At 38.4% G+C, this 20197-nt stretch overlaps 1 protein-coding gene across 2 annotated transcripts in view; it reads left to right on the top strand.

Moving 5' to 3' along the window:
* Nucleotides 1–799: 799 nt before the first annotated feature.
* The window catches only part of myo10l3 (myosin X, like 3), a 52463-nt gene continuing 33065 nt past the window's right edge, over nucleotides 800–20197 (top strand). For both annotated transcript variants that reach the window (XM_042002224.1, XM_042002223.1), the window contains exons 1-2: nucleotides 800–1028; nucleotides 14382–14480. In XM_042002224.1, the coding sequence (XP_041858158.1) occupies nucleotides 1008–1028; nucleotides 14382–14480 (120 nt within the window). In that variant the 5' untranslated portion in view covers nucleotides 800–1007. The remainder of the gene's footprint in view (nucleotides 1029–14381; nucleotides 14481–20197) is intronic.

Genomic DNA, 20197 nt, shown 5'->3' with positions numbered 1-20197 from the left:
TTACAAAAGTTTGCCTAATTTTGTTTGTGTATATGGGCCTACATATATAATTTTAGATCAGAAAAACACAATAAGGTAACAGAGGAAGCTAATAGCTGCAGCACTACTTGTGTGTTAGTTATTTCTCTGTTTGGGACGATAATGCAGCTTAATGTCTAAACACTTGAACAAAAGCTATAGATACAGAAGTGAATATTTTTAACAGCTTGTCTTTTAGCTTGTATTAAAGGCTACACAGTTTTCTCATTAAGTATAAACATTTAGGAAGATGCATCCAAGTGAATTGTCTGTTCAGTGTTAGTCACAAATTCCCATTTTCCTGATGTGAAAAAATATTTGTCACAAAAATTTCCTTAAAATAAAAAGTGCAAACTATGTTGATAACCAGTCGTGTATTAGCCAAAACTAAGGTTACCTAGCCTACATACAGACACTTCTGTTAGCTTTCACAGCACAGCCACAAATAAGCATTTCTTCTCTTTCTCTTTCTCATCTGTGATTGTTTATTTTTCTGAAATGAAGAAGTCAAGTGATGAGTCCATCTTCTTGCACATACATACAATTACATTTTCTACAGAGGAGTAATTCTTTAAAGATACACGGGTTCCATTGAATAAAATGGAGTGAATATTCGCATGGGTTGGGGTGACAGTCTGTGGAGTAGAAACAAAGAGGGCGTATGCTGAGGGGTGGTCTGTCGCTTGCAGGCTCCTCCTCTCTGCATAATATGCCGGGTTCATTGAAATGACTAGACAGCACAACAGCGCAGCAGCACAGCCGAAGTCGGGACACTCAAGACGCGGTTAAGAAAATAACTAGTCTGACGTGTCCGAAAGTAAGACTGCAAAATGGCTTGTTGCTGACCGACTGAGTCTTGAGCAAGCAGCCAAACAATAAGAACTTTAATAAATCTTAAAGAAGCGGATGGAAATTATTTGGGAATACAGCTGAACTGTAGTACCCCGAGGTCAGACTACAAAGAGACGAGAGGTCGGGCTCTGTTTAAGATGGATTCTTTCCTTGCAGAGGTGAGATAGCTCAGCTTTTCCACATAATAAATGCTTTCTGCTTTGCGCGCTACTTTTACTTTGGATCCTGAATGATTCTGGGACTCTCACGGTCTTTGTTTTGTTTCACCACCGCTTGTGTCCGTTTTTCGGATCAGTTATTTCCCCTCAAATTTATTCCTCCTTGACTTGCATTTACTATTGGGCTTATCTGCAGGATGCCTGAACATGAGACCACATTTAAGACCATATTTAGACCCTAGATACCACTATGTGTCTCATATGAAAGAGTTTTATTTATTGTATTTATGACAGACAATCCAGCACTAACTGAATGTAAAAGCTGACCACATGTCATGGATGTGTCATCTGCCAAGCAGCCCAGACACTATCAGTCTAAAGACTGGCTGTAGGTCTGATTTGTCATCCCTCTGTGACTCAGAGGAGGGCAGGAGAGCCAGTGTGCATTTGTGAGATTCTCCTCACCTCACTTGCCTCTCTGATAGCAGCATCACCCCTGTTTGCCCCTCAGTGATGTGACACACCGCAGGGTTTCAGGGTTTTGGGAGGTGAAACCTTTCTAGAGCTTAATCTCTCAGTCTACATTCCCATGGTTTAGTGTCAGAGTTTCTAACACATGTCTTGCTGTTACTGGCTCAGGTATTATTTCCTTTCTTGAACAAACACTAATTTTTTTCTCAATGGTTGATGAGACAAGCCAGACCCAGTGAATAAAATGGGTCTAAGTGAAATTAGACATCCGTTGACATTGTAGAGATTAAAAATGATAATTATCATGATATCTAATGGTTAGTGTTACAAGACAGTGGCTTAAAAGCTGTCAAATGTAATTAAAAAAAAAAAAAAAGAAACCATGAGATCAAGGTTTCTCTGAAAAATACTCACTTTTGATTACTTCACTGAAGGAAAAAAAAAATATTACATAAGCCTTAAAATCCCCTGCATCATATTCTTATTTTTTTAAACTGCAGCTTTTAATATTCTATTGTCTAAACCTTTGGTGAAGCGAACAGATGGAGTTGAGATGGATTCTGGCACATAATCTGATTTTATTAGAATGATATAATTTGCAGGGGAAGGTTATTATTTAGACTTAACTTTGATATAGGATTTGTCCCATTTTTTTTCTTTCCATCATTGTGAGAAATGTTCAAATATTCACTCAGCCAAGCTCATTTTTTTTCTCTTTACAGTGCTGTGATGTATATTGTGTGTCTGAACCATTCAGTTTTCAAAGTTCTAGGATGACCTATTTTGACTATTTAATAGTAATACGGTATCATTAACTGGGTTTGATGCTTTTTTTTTTAATAATTTAGTGAAAACTACAGTGGCTCTGTTGCACTAAACAATAAAACATTTAGCTAATTGTTCTAGAAACTGTAATAAACCACAAAAGCAAAATCTTAATATATTTCACAGTACATAAAAAAATAGTATAATACTTCACAAAGCACAACAGTTATATTCCAGATCATGTTATAACATAAATATAATAGTAAACACAACAAACACCTTTGTGTTTTCTGTTATGTAGTTAGGTTTGCTGTTATATTATTAGTTTTAATAAATGTGCTGTGTGACAGTTTGTTACGTTTTTGGTATTGTTCTGTTTTAGATTCATATTAATTTTAGAAAAGTCTCTTATGTCATCAACGTTTGGACAACAACCATAGGAAAATAAAGGACAGCAGATGTGTTTTTACTCATCTTTTTGCAACCCTTATCAAAACTGTGCTTGTGATAAAAACAACAACAACAAAAAGACTGCACCGCCCTAGTTCTGGTTCTTACAGTGACTTTGGTGCTGTGGAAAGGAGCCAGCTTTTTAAACGTCACAGTGCAACAGTGTGGATTTAATTAATCAGGAATTCTGGAGGAGAATTAAGTGCAGGATTAAACACAACTTTGTGAAAACTAATGCTCCAGCATAAATTTTGATGAGTCATTAACACAAGTCTCCCAGTCGGCTACCAACAACCAGGACATTTGTTGCAACCTTAAGCAACTTCAAAGTCTGACTTTGTATTTGAGAATTGGGGGATTTCTTTTGTAGACTGAGTTACTTTAAACTGAATTTTTCAAGAGTACCAATGACTACCCCCTGCTGATCAAATCCACCTCCCCCTTGCATGTCACTGCTTGTGAAGATGGTGACTGGGTGGAAATCTTGGTTATATGAGAGGAGGAGCAACTAAGAGGGCGTGCAGTCAATGAGTCATCGGGAGTGCTCATCCTGTCCATCAGTGGAGGCTCTTAGGAGCTGACACAACCCCATAAAACCCTCAGCACCTTTACCCCACACCCAGTCCATCCTCTGAATGGATGTGGCCCACCAGAATGTCAGAGATTTGTTTTATTACTGCCAGTGCTGTACATAGCATGACACACAATTAAAGTGGAAATTAAAAGCAACACAAAATATCCTAATTAAAATGAGTTAAATGAAGAGGAGCTAACTACAATTAAAAGCCAATGGGAACAAATAAGTCTTCAGCAGTTTCTTAAAAATGTTAATAAAAGTAGTACATCTAACTGACAATGGAATACTGTTCCACTTTTGAGCCTGCCACCAAAAAGGCACACTCTCTTTTGGAGACCAACCGTGAGCGTGGAACAGCTAAATGCTAGTGAGTTAGTGTCTCCCTTCCTGCATTTTATCCCCTTTTAAGATACGATCACTCACACATTTGCACACACAAGACCTCCTTGGATCTTTAATGCCTATGTGAAACATCCTGTTGATGAAGTAGAATCCCAGCTATTTTCTAAAATTGGTAATCAGTGTCTATATAGCAGCAGCTGCTACACCTTGTGAAGCCACACAAGGACCTTTCCACACCCATCAACTCCTTCCTTACATTACACACCAAATTCCTTTCTCTTAAATATACTCCAACAGATGGAATCCTAAATTCCCAACCCTGACCTCTCAAATTCCCAGTCATCTGGCTGCGGTGGCAAGGCTTTAGGTTTCACGCTATCACCCAATGAATCTCCACAAACATACACAGAGACATCATCCCCATCCTAAAACATCCCTCACAGCCCCATGGGCCATTTATGTTTGGCTCTCTTAAGCTGGAGCCATGGGTCGACACGCTTGCTAAAAATTCAGTGGTGAAATGGATCACATGAGAAACCTGCTGAAGCCTGTGGGTTATTTTTCTCCTGTAGAGGAGGGGTCTTTGTCACTTCCTACAGCTGTTGCTTTTAGGAACTGGGAATCTGAGATCATTGATCCAAACTTCCATGCAGATGGCTGTTAAAGTGAGGAAAACAGTCAGGAAGTGTATATAGGATGTAAGGAAGGAAGGAAGGAAATATTTTTGTTTAAAAAAGACCAATGGGTCTTGCATTCCTGTGATTCTTTTTTTGTTTTTGCTCGTTTTGATTTCTGAGTATGAATGAAGTAGCTATTGTGAGCATTATCACGTTTACTTTTGGAGTGGGGGGGGTTAAACAGCATTGTTGAGTCTCAAGTTTGAGGTGAATTAAAAGCTCGGTTGTTTATGATTAAGCAGTACTAAGACTGTGGTTTGTGTATCTGTCAGCAGAAATCCAGCAGCTTTGGTGCAGTCTGGAGGTGGTTTAATCTGTAACAAACGCGCTGGGATAATTACCAACAGCTATTGTATGACCACCCAACATAAAACAGATTATCCCAACACAGATTGACAGCTTACAGGAGACCTAATGTACAGGAGCTTGTTACACTATTTGGTATTTATTGGATCTCAACACTGAAAAAATATGTTGTTGTTGTTTTTTTTAACATTTTAACTGTTTTGAAGCTTAAACCAACTTCAGAACAGTTAAAATGTTTTGAAGTTGTTTGGATAATATTGTGAAATTTGCCTCTTTGACTCCCAAGCTTGTGTTTGGATTTGATATAACCGTACCAGTAACCTGAAACCTGTCTGTCTGTGAGCTAAACTGCAGCTTGGTTCTGTGATAACCTCCTGCTGACACTAAGCTGTTGACTTTAGTTTTATCTGCTGCATCACTAAGCTCTTCAGACAAAACTGTGTTTTTTTTTATACGAAAAAGAAAACATATATTTATCAATAGTTCACCACAAATAATGGATCACAGAAGTGTTTCTTCCTGTCTGTTAGCTCGTGATGAGAAACATTTTCTGTGTCTGCTTATCCACCTGGAGTGAGTGGAAGTTTATATGACTATCAAATCTTTTTAGCTGTACAGTTATGACTCTTTACTTCTTTAATAATAATCATTTTAAAATATCCTCACAATATTTTTTTTTTACAAAATGACAAGCCACTTATTAAAAAAAAAAGACACAAAAAACTTTCACTCTCTCTCCAACACCCATCCTTCCTGCCCTCCCTGAGTTTGTGTGTGTCTGTCAAGGCCCTTTTCAGTGGGTCATTATCTGAAAGAATCACATATATGAGCACTAACAGCATGAAGATGCCTATTCTAAATATGGGGCTTGTCAAATGTGGCCCAGCATGAATTTTTTTGTCAGATTGAGAAGAGCAAAAGCTTGTTCACATATAGATTAAAAGAAAGTTATAACCATGTAAACACTTCATTTGATTTTCTTTGTCTCTGGGATAAATACTTTTTTTCCTGTTACATTAGGTAGAGTGATGAATTTCCATCAGACAGAAACCTGACAATACTCACATCTGAAGTGGCACATCTCACCCGTTAACTGTCATTACATGTTATACCATACCAGTACCTCTAAAACTTGTCTTGTAACTTCCTTAATTAAAATAATAATAATAATAATTCACATTGTTTGAAGTCTTCAGCTTATGCCTAACTGTAGCTTTATATTTAGGATACACGTGTGTGGAATTGATCATCCCATCCATAAACAAAGCAAAATGAGTTTTCAATCCCTATGCAATCTCAGCATTTGCTGTTACATAATGCTGCTGTTCTGTCACCAGAGATGTTTCTGAGGTTGTTTGCACTGCTCATGTTACTGGCATTTGTGTTTAGTTTGAAGTGTCAGGTTTGCTGTCCTATCTAAGAAAGATTTTAAGTAATCCCATTCTGTGTTTTATAGAAGAACTTCAATCCCCACACAGACTCATATCCTGGCAGATTGGTTTGCAGTCTATTTGTTTGGGATTCATTTTCAGAGGAAATTAAACTTTATTTCCTCTTACCCGCTCAAAAAAAAAAAATAAATAAATAAAATAAAATGTCTGTTGGCCTTTACCTTGGCTGCCCTGTACCCACAGAGTTGAGTTGAGTTTGTAATGACTGTCGCTCAAATCCTCTAAGTTCAGAGGTCTCATCTTGCAGCTTAATAGTAGCCAACCTGTGATTACTGCTGCCAACCCAGATGTTGACTTTCCTTGTTTAAACCCCTATGACTACCCAGTACAGAGGCAGCTTATTATGGGACCGAGCATCTGTGTCTCTAACTTATGCTGTCCCATGAGTGTAGGTTAAATGCATTGCAACAACCACAGGGGATGGCAGCCTAAGGTGGAACAGTATTTATCTAAAGAAAAAAAAAAACTTTTAAAATTTTTGACGTGTGATAAGATTACTGCAACAGCTGTAATTTAAGAACTAATTGGCGAGGCGAACACCCTGCAGGGTTTAAGCACACATCCCACACTGCATGATCCTCGCCTGCTATAGTTTGAAGAGTCTAACCGGTGCAAACAAAACAGCATGGCACAACCCACAGTCATGACATGTTAGCTTTCCCATCCATTCTCAGTCTGCTTATTACACATCAGTGTGTGTGGTTTGCCCTGTGGCTGTTTGAAGGATGGTACACTTAGATGCTGAGACTCAGTTTTCAAGAATTCCTGTATGTTTATCTCTTTCTCTGAAACCTACTGCAGTACATACTTCATGCCCTCCTTTTTCTTAGTATAATAAACACTCCAGATTCCTTAGCAAATGATAATTGAAGCAGTTTTTGTTCACGTTTACTCCCTCTGTAACTGAAGACATGTATATATCATCATGGACGCTAGTTTGTAACATATCAAAATGTTTTCTGATCTTCAAAATTACATCTTTAAATTGTTCATCTTGCACATAAATAAAAAAATATTGATTCTATTATCATGTAAGACAGGAAATATCACATCACATCTTCACAGTCTATGTTGCATATTAGCTTTGGCTCTTTTTCTTTAAATTTATTTCTAAAGAAAATATGAGATTTAATCCCATTGAAGTCAGAATGGGGACAGATATACAGGCTTTTAGCGACTCAGTTGCCAGTTGTTTTTTATTTTCAACAAGATAAATTATTAATGCAGACAGTGCAGTTCAGTCTACTACTATCCACACAGCGTGGGTTTTTCTGGATTATCCATTTGCTCGCTGCAGGTTGTACTTTTCCTTGCACTGCCATGTTATTAGTTATGAAATGAAACGTCATTACATGAGAAAAATGGACTAGAGACCATGCGGAAAATACACGTGTCATGTTCAGTGAGAGTCGTCTGCTCATGTAAAGGCTCCATCAAAGGCATTCGTCATCTGATTCCACTGGAATATTTGATGGATTTATCTGGTTTAAAACCAAAATGAGCAACAGTAGACAAAATTTGATTGAACTAGAAATCTTTCTCTTTTTTTTCAATAAAATCTTTTATGATTGCATTAGTTGAAAATACCAGGTGTGCACTTACATATACTTGTTTTTCTGGGAAATGTGAACATTACTGAACATATCTGTTAAACATTCTTATGTGCAGTTGTATATACCTCCACAATATCATTTGTATCCCATCCATCACCAATGTGGCCCATTATCACCATTTCTTCAACAATGAACAGTTTAAGTAAAAGTGTTAGCAATGGGTGGAGGTCAAAGGCAGCACAACTGGAACTTGGTTATCTTGTTATGGGCCCACAGACCCCACCCCACCTCGCCACTATCCCAGTGACAGTACCCCACATGCTTCCTGCAGTCACATAAACACACCCCAAGTCTCTGACAATCCTAACTGAGCAGCATTCTTGGAATATCTCCAGGATTCCTGCTGTGTAACACCATAACAGTCAGGATAGTTTTGAGGAGTCAGATATGTAGATGCCGGGGTCTGCCAGATGGCTCTGTAGATAGACTAAGTCATGAAGCTTAGCAGAAAATGCAATCAGTCGCTCAGTAATCACATCATTCATGGCCCTTTGGCCCCATGTTGCCAACCTTGCTGTTAAAAAAGGTAGAACATAAAGCTCAGGATGAAGTCTTGTCTGATCAGTGTGGAGCCACGGTAGAATGGAAATATGTTCACACAGGATAAGGATATTAGACAAGACACTGTGCCAAGAGTCTGTGGCAGAGAGTCAAGTGTTCCCCTTCTTTCTGTCGTGCAATGAAAGACATAATTGGCCATGCAAATTATCTTAAGTGCACTCGGTAACAACCAGTAGATTAGTTCTGTTGGATGATGATGGGGAGGAGCTCTCTAACCTCACTCATCCTCCCAATGTATGTCTGTTGACTGACAATCACACTCGTGCAGATGTACCGGCATGTATAAACACAGTGATAAACCCCAGACACAGGCTTTAGTGTAGTTGATTAATGCCCTAAATCATTTAATTCAGTTTCATTAAATGGCTTGAATGATAGTGATAATAGAAAATTGCCACTGCATCAAATTTGTTTGATTTCCATTCAACCTGTGACACGGCTCCTAATCATTCTGTACCATTCTGTGTTTAAAAAAAACAAAAACAAACAAACAAACAAAAAATTAACATAGAAAGATAGAATAATGAGGGATGTGTCAAGTGTAAACCAAAATAGCTGCTCCCTCCAGGCCATCTTTCTTTAAGTATGTTTTCAGTTTCCACTGCTGAGAGAGGAGGGGTTAGCTGTTCCATGGAATTAAGAACAATTGATGTTCCCCCCATTTTTCTTAGCTGCAGACAGGGGGAAGCCCTGTTCCCCACGGGACTCCTCCTCCTCCATTAGCAAATTTCTGATCAGCTGCTCTCTCCATCATTAATTCATATGTCTTCCCTTTAATCATCTGACGTCTCCCCTCGGTCACCACCCTGCTTGCCCTCATCCCTTGCTGGCTTGCAGACACTCTCTGTGCTGTGTGCAATAGGCAGATGGTACAGTAGCAGTGAAGAAACAAAGAAGTAAGAACTCATAAGAAAGACATGAAAAGGAACACATTTACTCAAAGGCTTCAGAAAATCTATAAAACAGAACACTTCCTTCTCTACTCACCCACAGATGAAAAGTCCTAATCATCAGAAGACTCACAAATGTTAAAATGAGTCAAAGAAAATGATAAATACCTGTTATTAAATTATATTCAGCTGAGGTTTTGCTTGTTGTAGAACATGCAGCTTTTGACCTACTGCAAATCTTGTAGCCCATATGGGGCATTCGCCCAAATTCCGCTTTCAGTCGCATCCAGCCTGCTTAATTAATCTCACCAGCTACTTGGCAGATTCCTCCTCAATCCACTTTCTCAGCAGTCAGGAGATGCCATTACCAACCCAAAATTAGACTGTGCTCTCTTTTACTGGACAAAGCAAAGACCTGCTGCATTGTTTCCAGATAAATACAGCTGAATAGAAACACAATTAATTAATTTAAACCTTACAATCAGACTTAGCCATTTGGAAATATTTGGGATTTAAGGCCAGAAGAACCATATTATTAAATATATTTAGGCCTTGAAGAGACATCGCCTGGAATTACACCTTTTCAGAAAGAAATGGCATGATGATTTGGATCAGGTGACATCAACAGCTCTTCACTGAGGTCCGCTAGGCACCAGTAAAGTGCTCTCTGAAACCAGTCTCTATGAGCCAAGAAATTAGCTTTAGCTCATTGTTCAACCATGTCCAAGTTAGGCAGAGTTAATTAGCTTTCATTAGTTGTGGGTTATGCGATCACCTGATATGGCCTGAACTCATGCCATGGCAGGCGGCAGAGAAAGAGCTCTGGCACCTTGCACTGTGTTTGCCCTTAAATATTTAAGGGGGATTCATTAGACAATCTCTGAGCTGGATGTCATTATACAAGCTGCCGAAACTTGAGCCTCTAGCTCTGGGATCACATCATTCAGCTGGAGGGGTTTCTGTGTCAGAGAGCATGATGGGACGCCGGCGTGAGGCCTGTTTTGTTAGGTCAAATTTCTGTTATCAGCTGGTTCTACCTCAGCAGTTCTACACATGCACAGTGGCATGTAGCATTGAGAATATGACATTAACTTTAGCTGGAAATGTCACGGCAACAGTTCGGGTTTTGCTTTTTAATGAAGCTATTAAAACATCTGGTTACTCGAGGCTTGGAAGTAGCGTCAACTGACACCAAGTAATTAATCCAAGAGATGACTGTGCTTCATTAGCAAATGTGCACTTCACTTTCCAATGATTATTATGCAAGAAGTGGCCATTTCATTGGTTTAGAATGGTTAGTTGTGCTTGAGCAGGTAATTTAAGTCTTGGGGCGCTCAACACGAGCTGATACCCGTGCCCCTTTGTGTCCCAGCTGGCTTTTGTTTGGGATATTTCCGCCTGGTTAACTTCTGAGCCTTCAGTCAGAGGTGGCTGCTTTTGTCCTGACTTTAGTGACAGAGCTCCTGAGGATGGAGGGGATGAGGGGGAGGAGTTTTGTTTAGACCATCTGTTGCTGTTGCTGAGATAATTCATCTTGACTTTTTGCCCTCCTGCCTCACTCTTTAGACACACGCTGGTATACAAAGACACCAATAAATGGACAAACACATCTGATTTTGGCTCTGTTGAATGCGCCAGCCAGTGAAATACTTCTTCTAAACTTAAATTATACTGGCAGATGGTAACTCTGACAAATCCCAGTGGTTATTTAAGAAACACCACACACCCTGTACACAGCACACTAATTAAAAAGTCTCTTCAGTTGTGGCCTTCACCTCAGCAACAGTGAAGATCAATCCAGAAGGTTATTCCTGCCCACCACAAAAGCCCTAGAACTATTTGTTCTTACAGCAAAATATAAATTTCTTTCAGGGATTAATAAAGCATCATTAAATTTAATTCGGTATTGGAAAATACCCCCACAGCTGCAGTACTGGTTTCACTGCTGACATGATCTCTTTGCCCATGTCAAGATTATGTGGTTTCCAGTTTTCTGTTTACTTATTTGTATTGTTTGCTTAATTGGAAAACAAAGTTTGGTTTAAAAGCAAAAAAAGATTTTTGGGTTTACAAAATAGCAACATTATTGCTAATATTGAACTGACCTCTTATGTTGAGGAATGATCCTGATCAAGGCCCAAGATTGTATGTTTTGTTGTGCAACACTTACTTACTTTATTAAAAAGAAATTGGTGCACTTTAAATGCAATAATCACTTATTTATTACTACTGTGTGAATTGATTTGTGACATAAACCAAGAAAATGAGGTCCTCTTTCTTAACTTATCTGGTTATCTGTAAGAATCTTTTGAGTGTTTTCCAGTCTGTCTTATGGACTTCTGTTGTAAACCCAAAGCATATATTGTTAAAGTATGTTGGTGGTCTCTTTTTCTTGGCTCTGTCAGTCATGTGTATAATGGAAAAGAAAGGTTAAAGAGAGGATCTGAAATTTTTATGTTGTTACTGTTATCTATCTATTCACTTTACTTTGCAATGCTTTTCACTAAATAAGAACATTTATGTGATGTGAGAAAGTGGGGAAAGTATAAATTTTATGTTTGTCTTCAATTGTAAGACCTGAGAGTCATAATGCTATGTAATCCAAGCCAGCGAGTTAAAACAAAACTCAAGTCAGAGGTCTCACAGTGACCTTGAACCCAGTTCTCCTGCTGCTAAATCCTAGGATTTAGTGCATCCACCGTCTGTCCAACCTCCTATTTTGGTTGGTTCTGTTATTTTTGTTGCTTTTGAAAGTTACACAGAAAAAAGAAGATTAACTAAATATGAGTTTAAATGATTGGGAAAATCCTGTGCAGGTGCACAACAAAAGGCATTTCTCTTAAATGGAAATCCCTATACAGTCACTGATGCTGCAGCTAAGCTGGCATTAGCATCTTAAAGATTTTGATTCATAAAATAATGTCAGCGCATGAGGTGAAGGTCATAAGAGTTCTTAACTATAGATCTTTCTTGTTTTTTTCTTTTAAAAATATGCACACCAGCCATGTTCTGTGGAGACTTTGTGTAGGAGATGGAGCAGGCAATTCTTCAAAGAAAGGTCATTATTCATATGATTGAAAAATCTTGGAGATTCTGACTCGGCAAGTAAACTATTCAAGTCTTGCAAAATCTTCCTCTAATTTTAGATAACTGAATTTTTTAAATTGAGGCAATACCAGATGGGGCGCCGGAAATGATACATTTACGAGCCATCCCAGTGCTTTCCATGTGATGCTTTCCATGACCTGCCTTGTAACACACTACTGTTTCTTCTCTTTGTTAACTTTACATTTAAGGTCATGAAGAGTACAAAGAACTTGTGCAAGATGAAGAGCACAAGCAATTTTTCTGTTGAATGCAGGTTCATTTGACAGCATTTTAAGTTACATAACATCAGCTGAGCTTCTTAAAATCTTGAGAGTAAACACTATTAATCTCCTCACTGAACTCACGTGAAGCAGCTTTTCCCCAAATCAGCTATGCATGCTATGCTGGTACCAGGCAGACACAGCCGCTTACTGGTATGGAAGTCACAAATCATCTCATATTAGATGGAAACTGTGTTAATGTGTGGCCACGTGTTGCAGATAACTTCAGTTATACTGTATGTGTCCTGATTTTTCTGTTTGCCGTCTCTTTCCAGACAATAGGAGGCGGGACATTATCAGCTGCCCGCACCCTTCCTCTTTCCCTTCCCTCTCCCCATCAGCCTCCTCCTAATTTACACGACCCCCTTTATCCCCCTCCCCATCGTTCCCTGCGGCTTGAGAGCCACATTTAGCTCTGCTCCATTATCCGGCTGAAGAAAAAAAAAAATCCTTGATGATGGAAGGATCTTTTTTTTTTTTAGACTGGCTGGTTAAACTGAATACCACTTTGTCCATGGTAGAAGCCTAAAATACTAAATAAAGAATAGTTCCAGAACAAATTCCTACTTTGAGCTGCTGAACAAATTAATTTCATGGACTCTATAGTGCAATAACTCTTTGGTTAAACAATTCACTCTTTCTGTCTCTGTTTCAGCAGAAATTACTAAACAAAAGCATCTTGATGTTTCTACTGACCTTTCTTTCTTCTCATCCATAGTGCTTCAGGGATGAGAGTGTGTCCACACGTGGCAGCCTGTTGTTAATAGTTAATGAGGATTGATGTCTGGAAGTGGTGACCTTGTATAAGGTTTCCTAGTGGAATCCATGCATATTGATCTTTTGAGTTTTATGCTCTGTTGGACACACAATTTGCTTATGCACCATGCTTCCCTGACCACTTCATTGGTGGCACTAGTGATGATGAATGGTTGCTCAGATACAAGCTTCTTGTTAGATGGTTTGACTTAGGTCTTCTACCAAAATCCTGAATGTGAAATTTTACTTGAGACAGAGGAAGTGTGACATTTTCGATATATACTGGCACCTCTGCAGGTAGGAAGATTGTTTCACTCTAACCCTAACCCCTTTTTAAATAATAAATAGTTAGTTTTACATATTGGATAAAATATGCACATAGGATGTTGGCAGGGAAAAACTTGTATTTAAAGAAAGCCAGGATAACTTTACCCTATGCTATGTTAACTACACAACAGACATGATTGACATGGACAGTCTTATCTATTTTCTGCAAAAAGGAATTTGATTTTAGTCGTTTTAAAACTGAATTACTTTTTAACTCTATTGGTTTTAATCTGCTACAGTCATTCAGGCTCATTCTGTAAATGTAGCCACACTGTAAGGAAATGACAGCTCATCTAAGCAATCAGCCTCAGATTCCTGTTTTTGATTCTGGTTACTGAGCTGCTAACAGACATTGTCTGGGAAGGTCAGTGACTCCACATGGATACATAAACACAGGACACCCGGACATCCAGACCAATTGCAGAGTGGGTGTTAATGTCTGTCTGAAAGCAGAAGCAGGATCTGATCCCACTAATGGCAGAAAGTGTGCTGCGGTTTGCCTGACTGAAACACAAAAAAGAAGGGGGGAAAAAAGCATGGTGGGAAGAGATGCATTCATCTTGATTGATTTGCTAAAGTGACAAAAATCCATTCAGTGCTTGTAATCTTTTATGGAATAGGCCAGCCACTGATTTCAAGTTTTACTACACCAAGGTCAGCAATGTTGGGATAAAAAAAGACAGTAGAAGTGAAATCAAAACTCCTAATATTCATTTTTAATATAAATGTGCACCACTTTTCTTATAGAATCGAGCCTATACTACCAGATACTAAGGTTGTTGTTGTTATTGTGTTCCAGGGGGCCCGTGTCTGGCTGAGACACAAAGAGCAGCTCCTTCCCTCCACTGTCAGCTCTTGTGATGACTTGACTCTGGTTCTCACCACTGATTATGGCAAGGTAAGAAGATTTTTTCCCTTTGTGTTCCCACTGATTAATTTTAATCTGTTTCAAACTCTCACATGCCCAGTTTTTAATTAGTTAAATGATGTGTTTGCTCACTCACCCTAAAACCAACTAAGTTAAAGCCCTTATTCATAGTGTGCATGAACAATCTATATGTGTTCTTATGATATAAGTGGGGCCCATTGTGTATATGTGGGAAAGTTAATTGTTTGCACACATGTGTTTCATTTGATGGCTCTGCAGAGAGATCAACACCTTTTGTAATAAAGTAAGAATGACAGGAATGGAGCCCTAGTGACAAGCCATTGGGCTGAGCTTATCAGTTTGGCAGCGCATGCTGGTCTTTGTGTCTGGAGGAAATCCTGTCAGAGAGGCAGAGAAAGAGAGAAGTGGCAATGAACAGTTAAAAAATCATTTCTCACTCATATGGCTATGTGTCAGATTGCAGATCAAAAGCTTCAAATTATAGTCTTTTCTTCAGAAAAGTCTTTGTACTGAGCAAACCCACTGAGTAGTGCTTGTAATGTCAATGTTCATAAAGTCCACTCAAACCTAAACTAAGGCACAGGTCTGTGGCACAAAAGGCCATCATTAAAGCAATTTACTTAAGCCAAAAATGATTCATTTTATGTTTTTTTTTTCTTAAAATTAAATTTAATTTATCATTTGTCTGTGTATATATACAGTTGCCTCTGCATATCACTTTGTTAACAATTAGGAGTATGCACATGAGCTGAGGGTTTCAGTGGAACGTCATGGACTCAGATCAGAGTCATGTATTGAACACAGCCAGTTATGTTGGAAGACATCTGTGAGATGGAGTATATCCACTCATCCATGTGCCCTTTTAAAATATTTAATGATGTCTCTGAGGTCAGTGGTAGGGATGTTTTTAGTGTTAGAAGTCAACCATGTGTGGTCAAAGAGGTTGTGATGAGACTGACCGATGGAGTATAATTGTAGAATGTGTGGTCCTGATCTCAGTCCAAAACTATTTCACCTCCCTTAGTTGGAGATTTATAAAGATAACATAGAATTAAAGTGTCACTGCATTTTTATGAGAGGAACTGGGACCAGAATCTTGAATCTGACTTGATGCTGGGCTGTCACATTATGAACTTATGAGCTCAGGATGTTGGTATCATGACACATATACGAGTGTCTCTGTTTCCGATTCTTAAGATTCTGCAGCTGGAATGACAAGAATGTAAGACTGAAACAGACCGCCTCCTCCTTCAGATCCCTGCCTGACCTTGTGTGATCCTCTGTTCCTTCCGGGATGTTGATCTGAGGTTCATTGGCAAAGCACTATCTTGTACTTAATCCAACTTCCCTATAAAGAACAGGATATTCTGTGTGGGTATGGATGTGTAGGTTGTCTGCCAGCCAGTGTTTGTGCCAAGTCGCTGAGAGTTTGGTAAATGCACCATGGCAGCATTTTCCACTTTTGGGAGGTAGGATATACCATTGTCCATTGCTTCAGTGTTCACACTAAGATGTATCTCGCTGCCTGAATGCTCAGCTTGACACCAGAAAGTGTCTTTACCCACAAGGCCTGTACCTTATTTAGGTGACCTGGCTCCTGTCATATTAATCTTCATATCAGCATTCATCACTGTCTCATCTGTGGTACAACATACACGTAGACCTGAGTGAACAAGTAAGATGAAGCAGACACACTGAGACACAGTTAAATGTCTTGTGGGTTTGTATTTATTGAGATATAGCTGTCTGTGTCTGTGTGTATCTGTGTGTGTGTTTTGTGTTGCCAGATGGCACCAGCTGGATTAACAGTGTGTGAGTTATCTCCAGATGGGTATGCTTGTAAAGAAAACAGGAAGCTGATTTGTCACCTGAACTAAATACCTACTGGTGATGTCACTTTCAATAAGTTATTGTGTCAGTAGACCACATCCAGTTTTCACTGTCATGCATCAATCATTTGGTGGCAAAACATGCTGAGCACTGATAAACTGAAAAGGGATTAATATATATTTAGAAATAAAAAGATGTAATCCAATTAAAAGCTTTTTTAATGCCTTGCCTAACTATTAATGAAAATTATTTTTACTGAAAAAACAAACTGCTTAAATTTGACCCTTAAAGTTGTGCACAATCTGTAGACATCAAGTCTCTGTGGTTTAAAATAGGTCATTGATGGCCCCTCAGTCTTTTCTGGATGATCAGTCAATGGAGCCATTATGTGCATTCATGAGTAAGCTCAGAGACATAACATGCTCACAAACCCTACTGATGGCATCTGTTTGTGTATCTGTGTTCTAAGCAAAATGTAGTCAGATGTGGATTTGTCATTTTAAGGAAACTAATGTAAATATTTGGTAGATTTTTGGTTGCAGTGTAAAACTCCTAGTCTCCTTTTTGTTTTCACCATCTATATGCTTTTTCCCCCTCCACTCCCCTCCTCTTTTTCCCTCCTGGGTCTGGGTGGGATCCCCCTGCAGCAGATGGATTCACTAAGACAGAGAGAGCCAGACATGAATAGTGGAAGCAAAAACAGGCAGTGATAAACAAAGAGGAACTCAGTTTATATCCACACAGCCTGTGATTTTGTGTCTTTCCATGTGTCTCATTTAAAGGCCTGAATAGATCTGACAGTAACACACTGTGTGGCAGGGCCTGACTCCATCTACAGTAGATGTGAATATTCAGTAGAGCTGGTTGAACAAAGCGCAGCAGGGTGTGGTTTCATTGAGGAGGGAACAAAGGAAAGAGCGTATCAGCTGCAAGAAAGTTTCAGATTCAAGTGGTTGCTGTATCTTCATTGTTAGGAAGAGCCCTTTCCACTATTTAACCTGGATCATTTCGTTGAGACTTAATGATTTGGCTCGGTTTGAGCTCTTTTAATTTGTTTTATGTAGAGACTTAAACATGAAAAAAACTTTAAGAAAACAATTTAATAGTAGTGCTTCTCCAAAATGTTTTTGTTTTATTACTTAAGTCCAAAAAAGTGTATTTGATATAAAAATCTTTTTTGTTCATCTGCTTTTTTTTTTTTTTTTCATCTTGTCCCATCCATCATCACAGCAACATAATGATGATCAGGCTAACATGATGTGTAAAAGAAATTGGCCTTGTTATGGGGAAGTTATACTTTATGGGTATAAAGGAGATTTAGCTTAATGAATATAAAGGCTCTTCTTGATTCTTATATATTACTTTTTATCTTTTAATTTGGTTATTGCAAAAAAATATATAATATCACTGGGCCTGACTAGGGGAACAAACAAAAGGGAGAGAGTGAACAGATGAAAAAGTAAACAAGACAGAAATAAACAGTAAAAACTTTAAAATCAAAACCTGACAATAAAAACCAGACAAGCAGCTGCTACACCTCTAAAGAAAGTTATTAGAAAACATCCCTTTGTCTCTGTAAGAAAACAAAGCGGAGAATTATTAAAGAAATATTGGTACTAGATACATATACCTTTATAAAACTTTATAGTCTAGAGATTTCATCCTTTGACAGTCATTTTCATTTAATCAATTTAAGTTTTTAATCTCTACTGTAAAGGTTGTTTGGATTTTTACAATATTAAAACAATTCTATTATTATATTTAGTCGTTTCTGTTTTGTGTAGAACCTCTATTTTCATCCAAATTTTTTAAAATCGGTTAAGAGATGGATAAAGAAATACCAGAAAACACAAAATAATATATTAGTTCTTTCAGTTCAGCTGAATCTTTTGGTGTGTTGTATCTTTGTGCCATGTGTCCAGACACGTGTCCAGCAGAGTAGTTTTTCAGGGTTAGAACCAGGCTCCATTCGGATGGCATCGATTAGTACAGCAAACAACTTCACTAATCAATTGTGAATCACATGTTCTAAATGGTGTGAGATGGTCTCACCATCATTACGCCACTCTAATCATTAACATCGATGAAGCCGTGTTGTCCCGTGGAACAAAGCATTACAGTAATCATCCGAGGCCTGCTGAGCACTGACTGGAATCAGAGGGAAAGTTAATTAACTGTATTTTACTTGCGTTCAGCACTTTGTTCAGCTGTGGGTGTTTTATAAATAAACTTGGTACGGTATTTACTTTGAGCTAAAAATATTACAAATTCATGTGGTTTCTGAAGTTATACAGAGTTGGGTTGACTCAGATGGATGTTTGTCATAGTTGATGTGTTGCAAGCATGTGGGACAAGGCTGCCATTATTACTGATTGTAATAATGGCTCTGACATTACTGGGCAATTATAAGTATTAACAGCAGAAGGTATGTCTGTAGCTATACTGCATGGAGTTCAGTGTGCCATTTCAGAGGAATGTCACTCGCACAGAAACTTAGACCACAGTGGAGTAAAACAGAGGAATATGAAACCTCTTGAGATGCCGAAAACTGCTCAGCTTCCCATGAGCGTCTCTGATGTTTCAGGCATGAAAAAGTCCCCGAGGGTTGCTCTGTGAAATCTGAACAGGGACTTATTTAAAGGTAATCAAAAACAAAGGTTTCACAAGGTGATCTAGATGCAGGCAGACACATTGAATATGGGCACGCACACTTACAGCTGCACACATAAAGATAAGAACAGGTTATCCTTCTCTCTTGTGTTATGTTTTCATGACAGCAAATTGAAGGCATTTTCTAGACATGCAGTTCAGTGTGTATTTGGCTACGACCATATTTGTTTTCTTCATGAAACATGAGGTGAAATTGAGAGTGCAATCTTGTCCTGTTTTTATTCATAGTTGTTTGTTAACCTGAATTAATTAATTAATTTCTGCCACTTTGAATAAGTACTTCAGGAATTTAAAGAATACTAACAGACAGTGAACATACCATGGGTGTTTAGTTGGTTTGAATTGTCTCTCCACACGAAACCTGGTCAGGAGAAATTAACTCGGATCAGGGAGGTGTTGATATGTATTAGCTGTTAAATTTCTTTATTTGAAGTCACGCACATTCGGCCAGATGTGTTTGCTTCAGATTTGTTTGTCAAATCTCAGAAAATATAACAGAAATAAACCATGTTTTTGACTTTTCCAGAGGTGGTGTTTAGAGTGGAAGCAGCCACATGAAATGTTTGGGTGAAATGCCTGTTCAATTTATTCGTCACTCAGGACTCACAATGAATTTGGGCCAATTTGCTGTAAGAGGGGGTGGAGTTAAACCAAATATTGAGGGACATCTGGCTGTAAATCTGCTGGATGGATGACATCACATGCAGCACATGCTGCTTTTCCCTCAGGTCTTCTGCCTTTTACTAACCTTATTATCACAACAATATTGAGTAACCCACTGATGACTGCATTGTTATTGCACTTTTGTTTCAGCTTACGCCCATCATCTAATGGATAGGGACCACTACCACAGCATTTTATTTATTTTTCCTCTTCTTTTAGAGGCTTTTTGCACAATTATGTTTAAATTACTGACATAAAAATTAAAAAGATGAAAACATCATGTTTGAATTACTGGTTGACACAGTCAAACTCTGGTAAAGTATGTTCTACAATCACATTTTTTTTTTTTACTGTCATGCAGCTTATTGATAAATACTGTGTTCTATGAGAAATGCTGCATAAGAAAAGCAGATTTCCTTACTGCCAGAAAACCATTATTTAAATGCAGATGTTAAATGAGAGCTTTGAGGGTTTAATGTGATAGGACTATTATTTTAGTGTCTTTCAGCTTATTGTTTTGCTTTCCCTATAAATGTTTTCAGACAAAGAATAATGCTCAACAG

This window comes from Melanotaenia boesemani, chromosome 12 (genome assembly GCF_017639745.1).
Source record: "Melanotaenia boesemani isolate fMelBoe1 chromosome 12, fMelBoe1.pri, whole genome shotgun sequence".
NCBI classification, from domain to species: domain Eukaryota; kingdom Metazoa; phylum Chordata; class Actinopteri; order Atheriniformes; family Melanotaeniidae; genus Melanotaenia; species Melanotaenia boesemani.
This window is presented reverse-complemented; position numbering and strand designations above follow the sequence as displayed.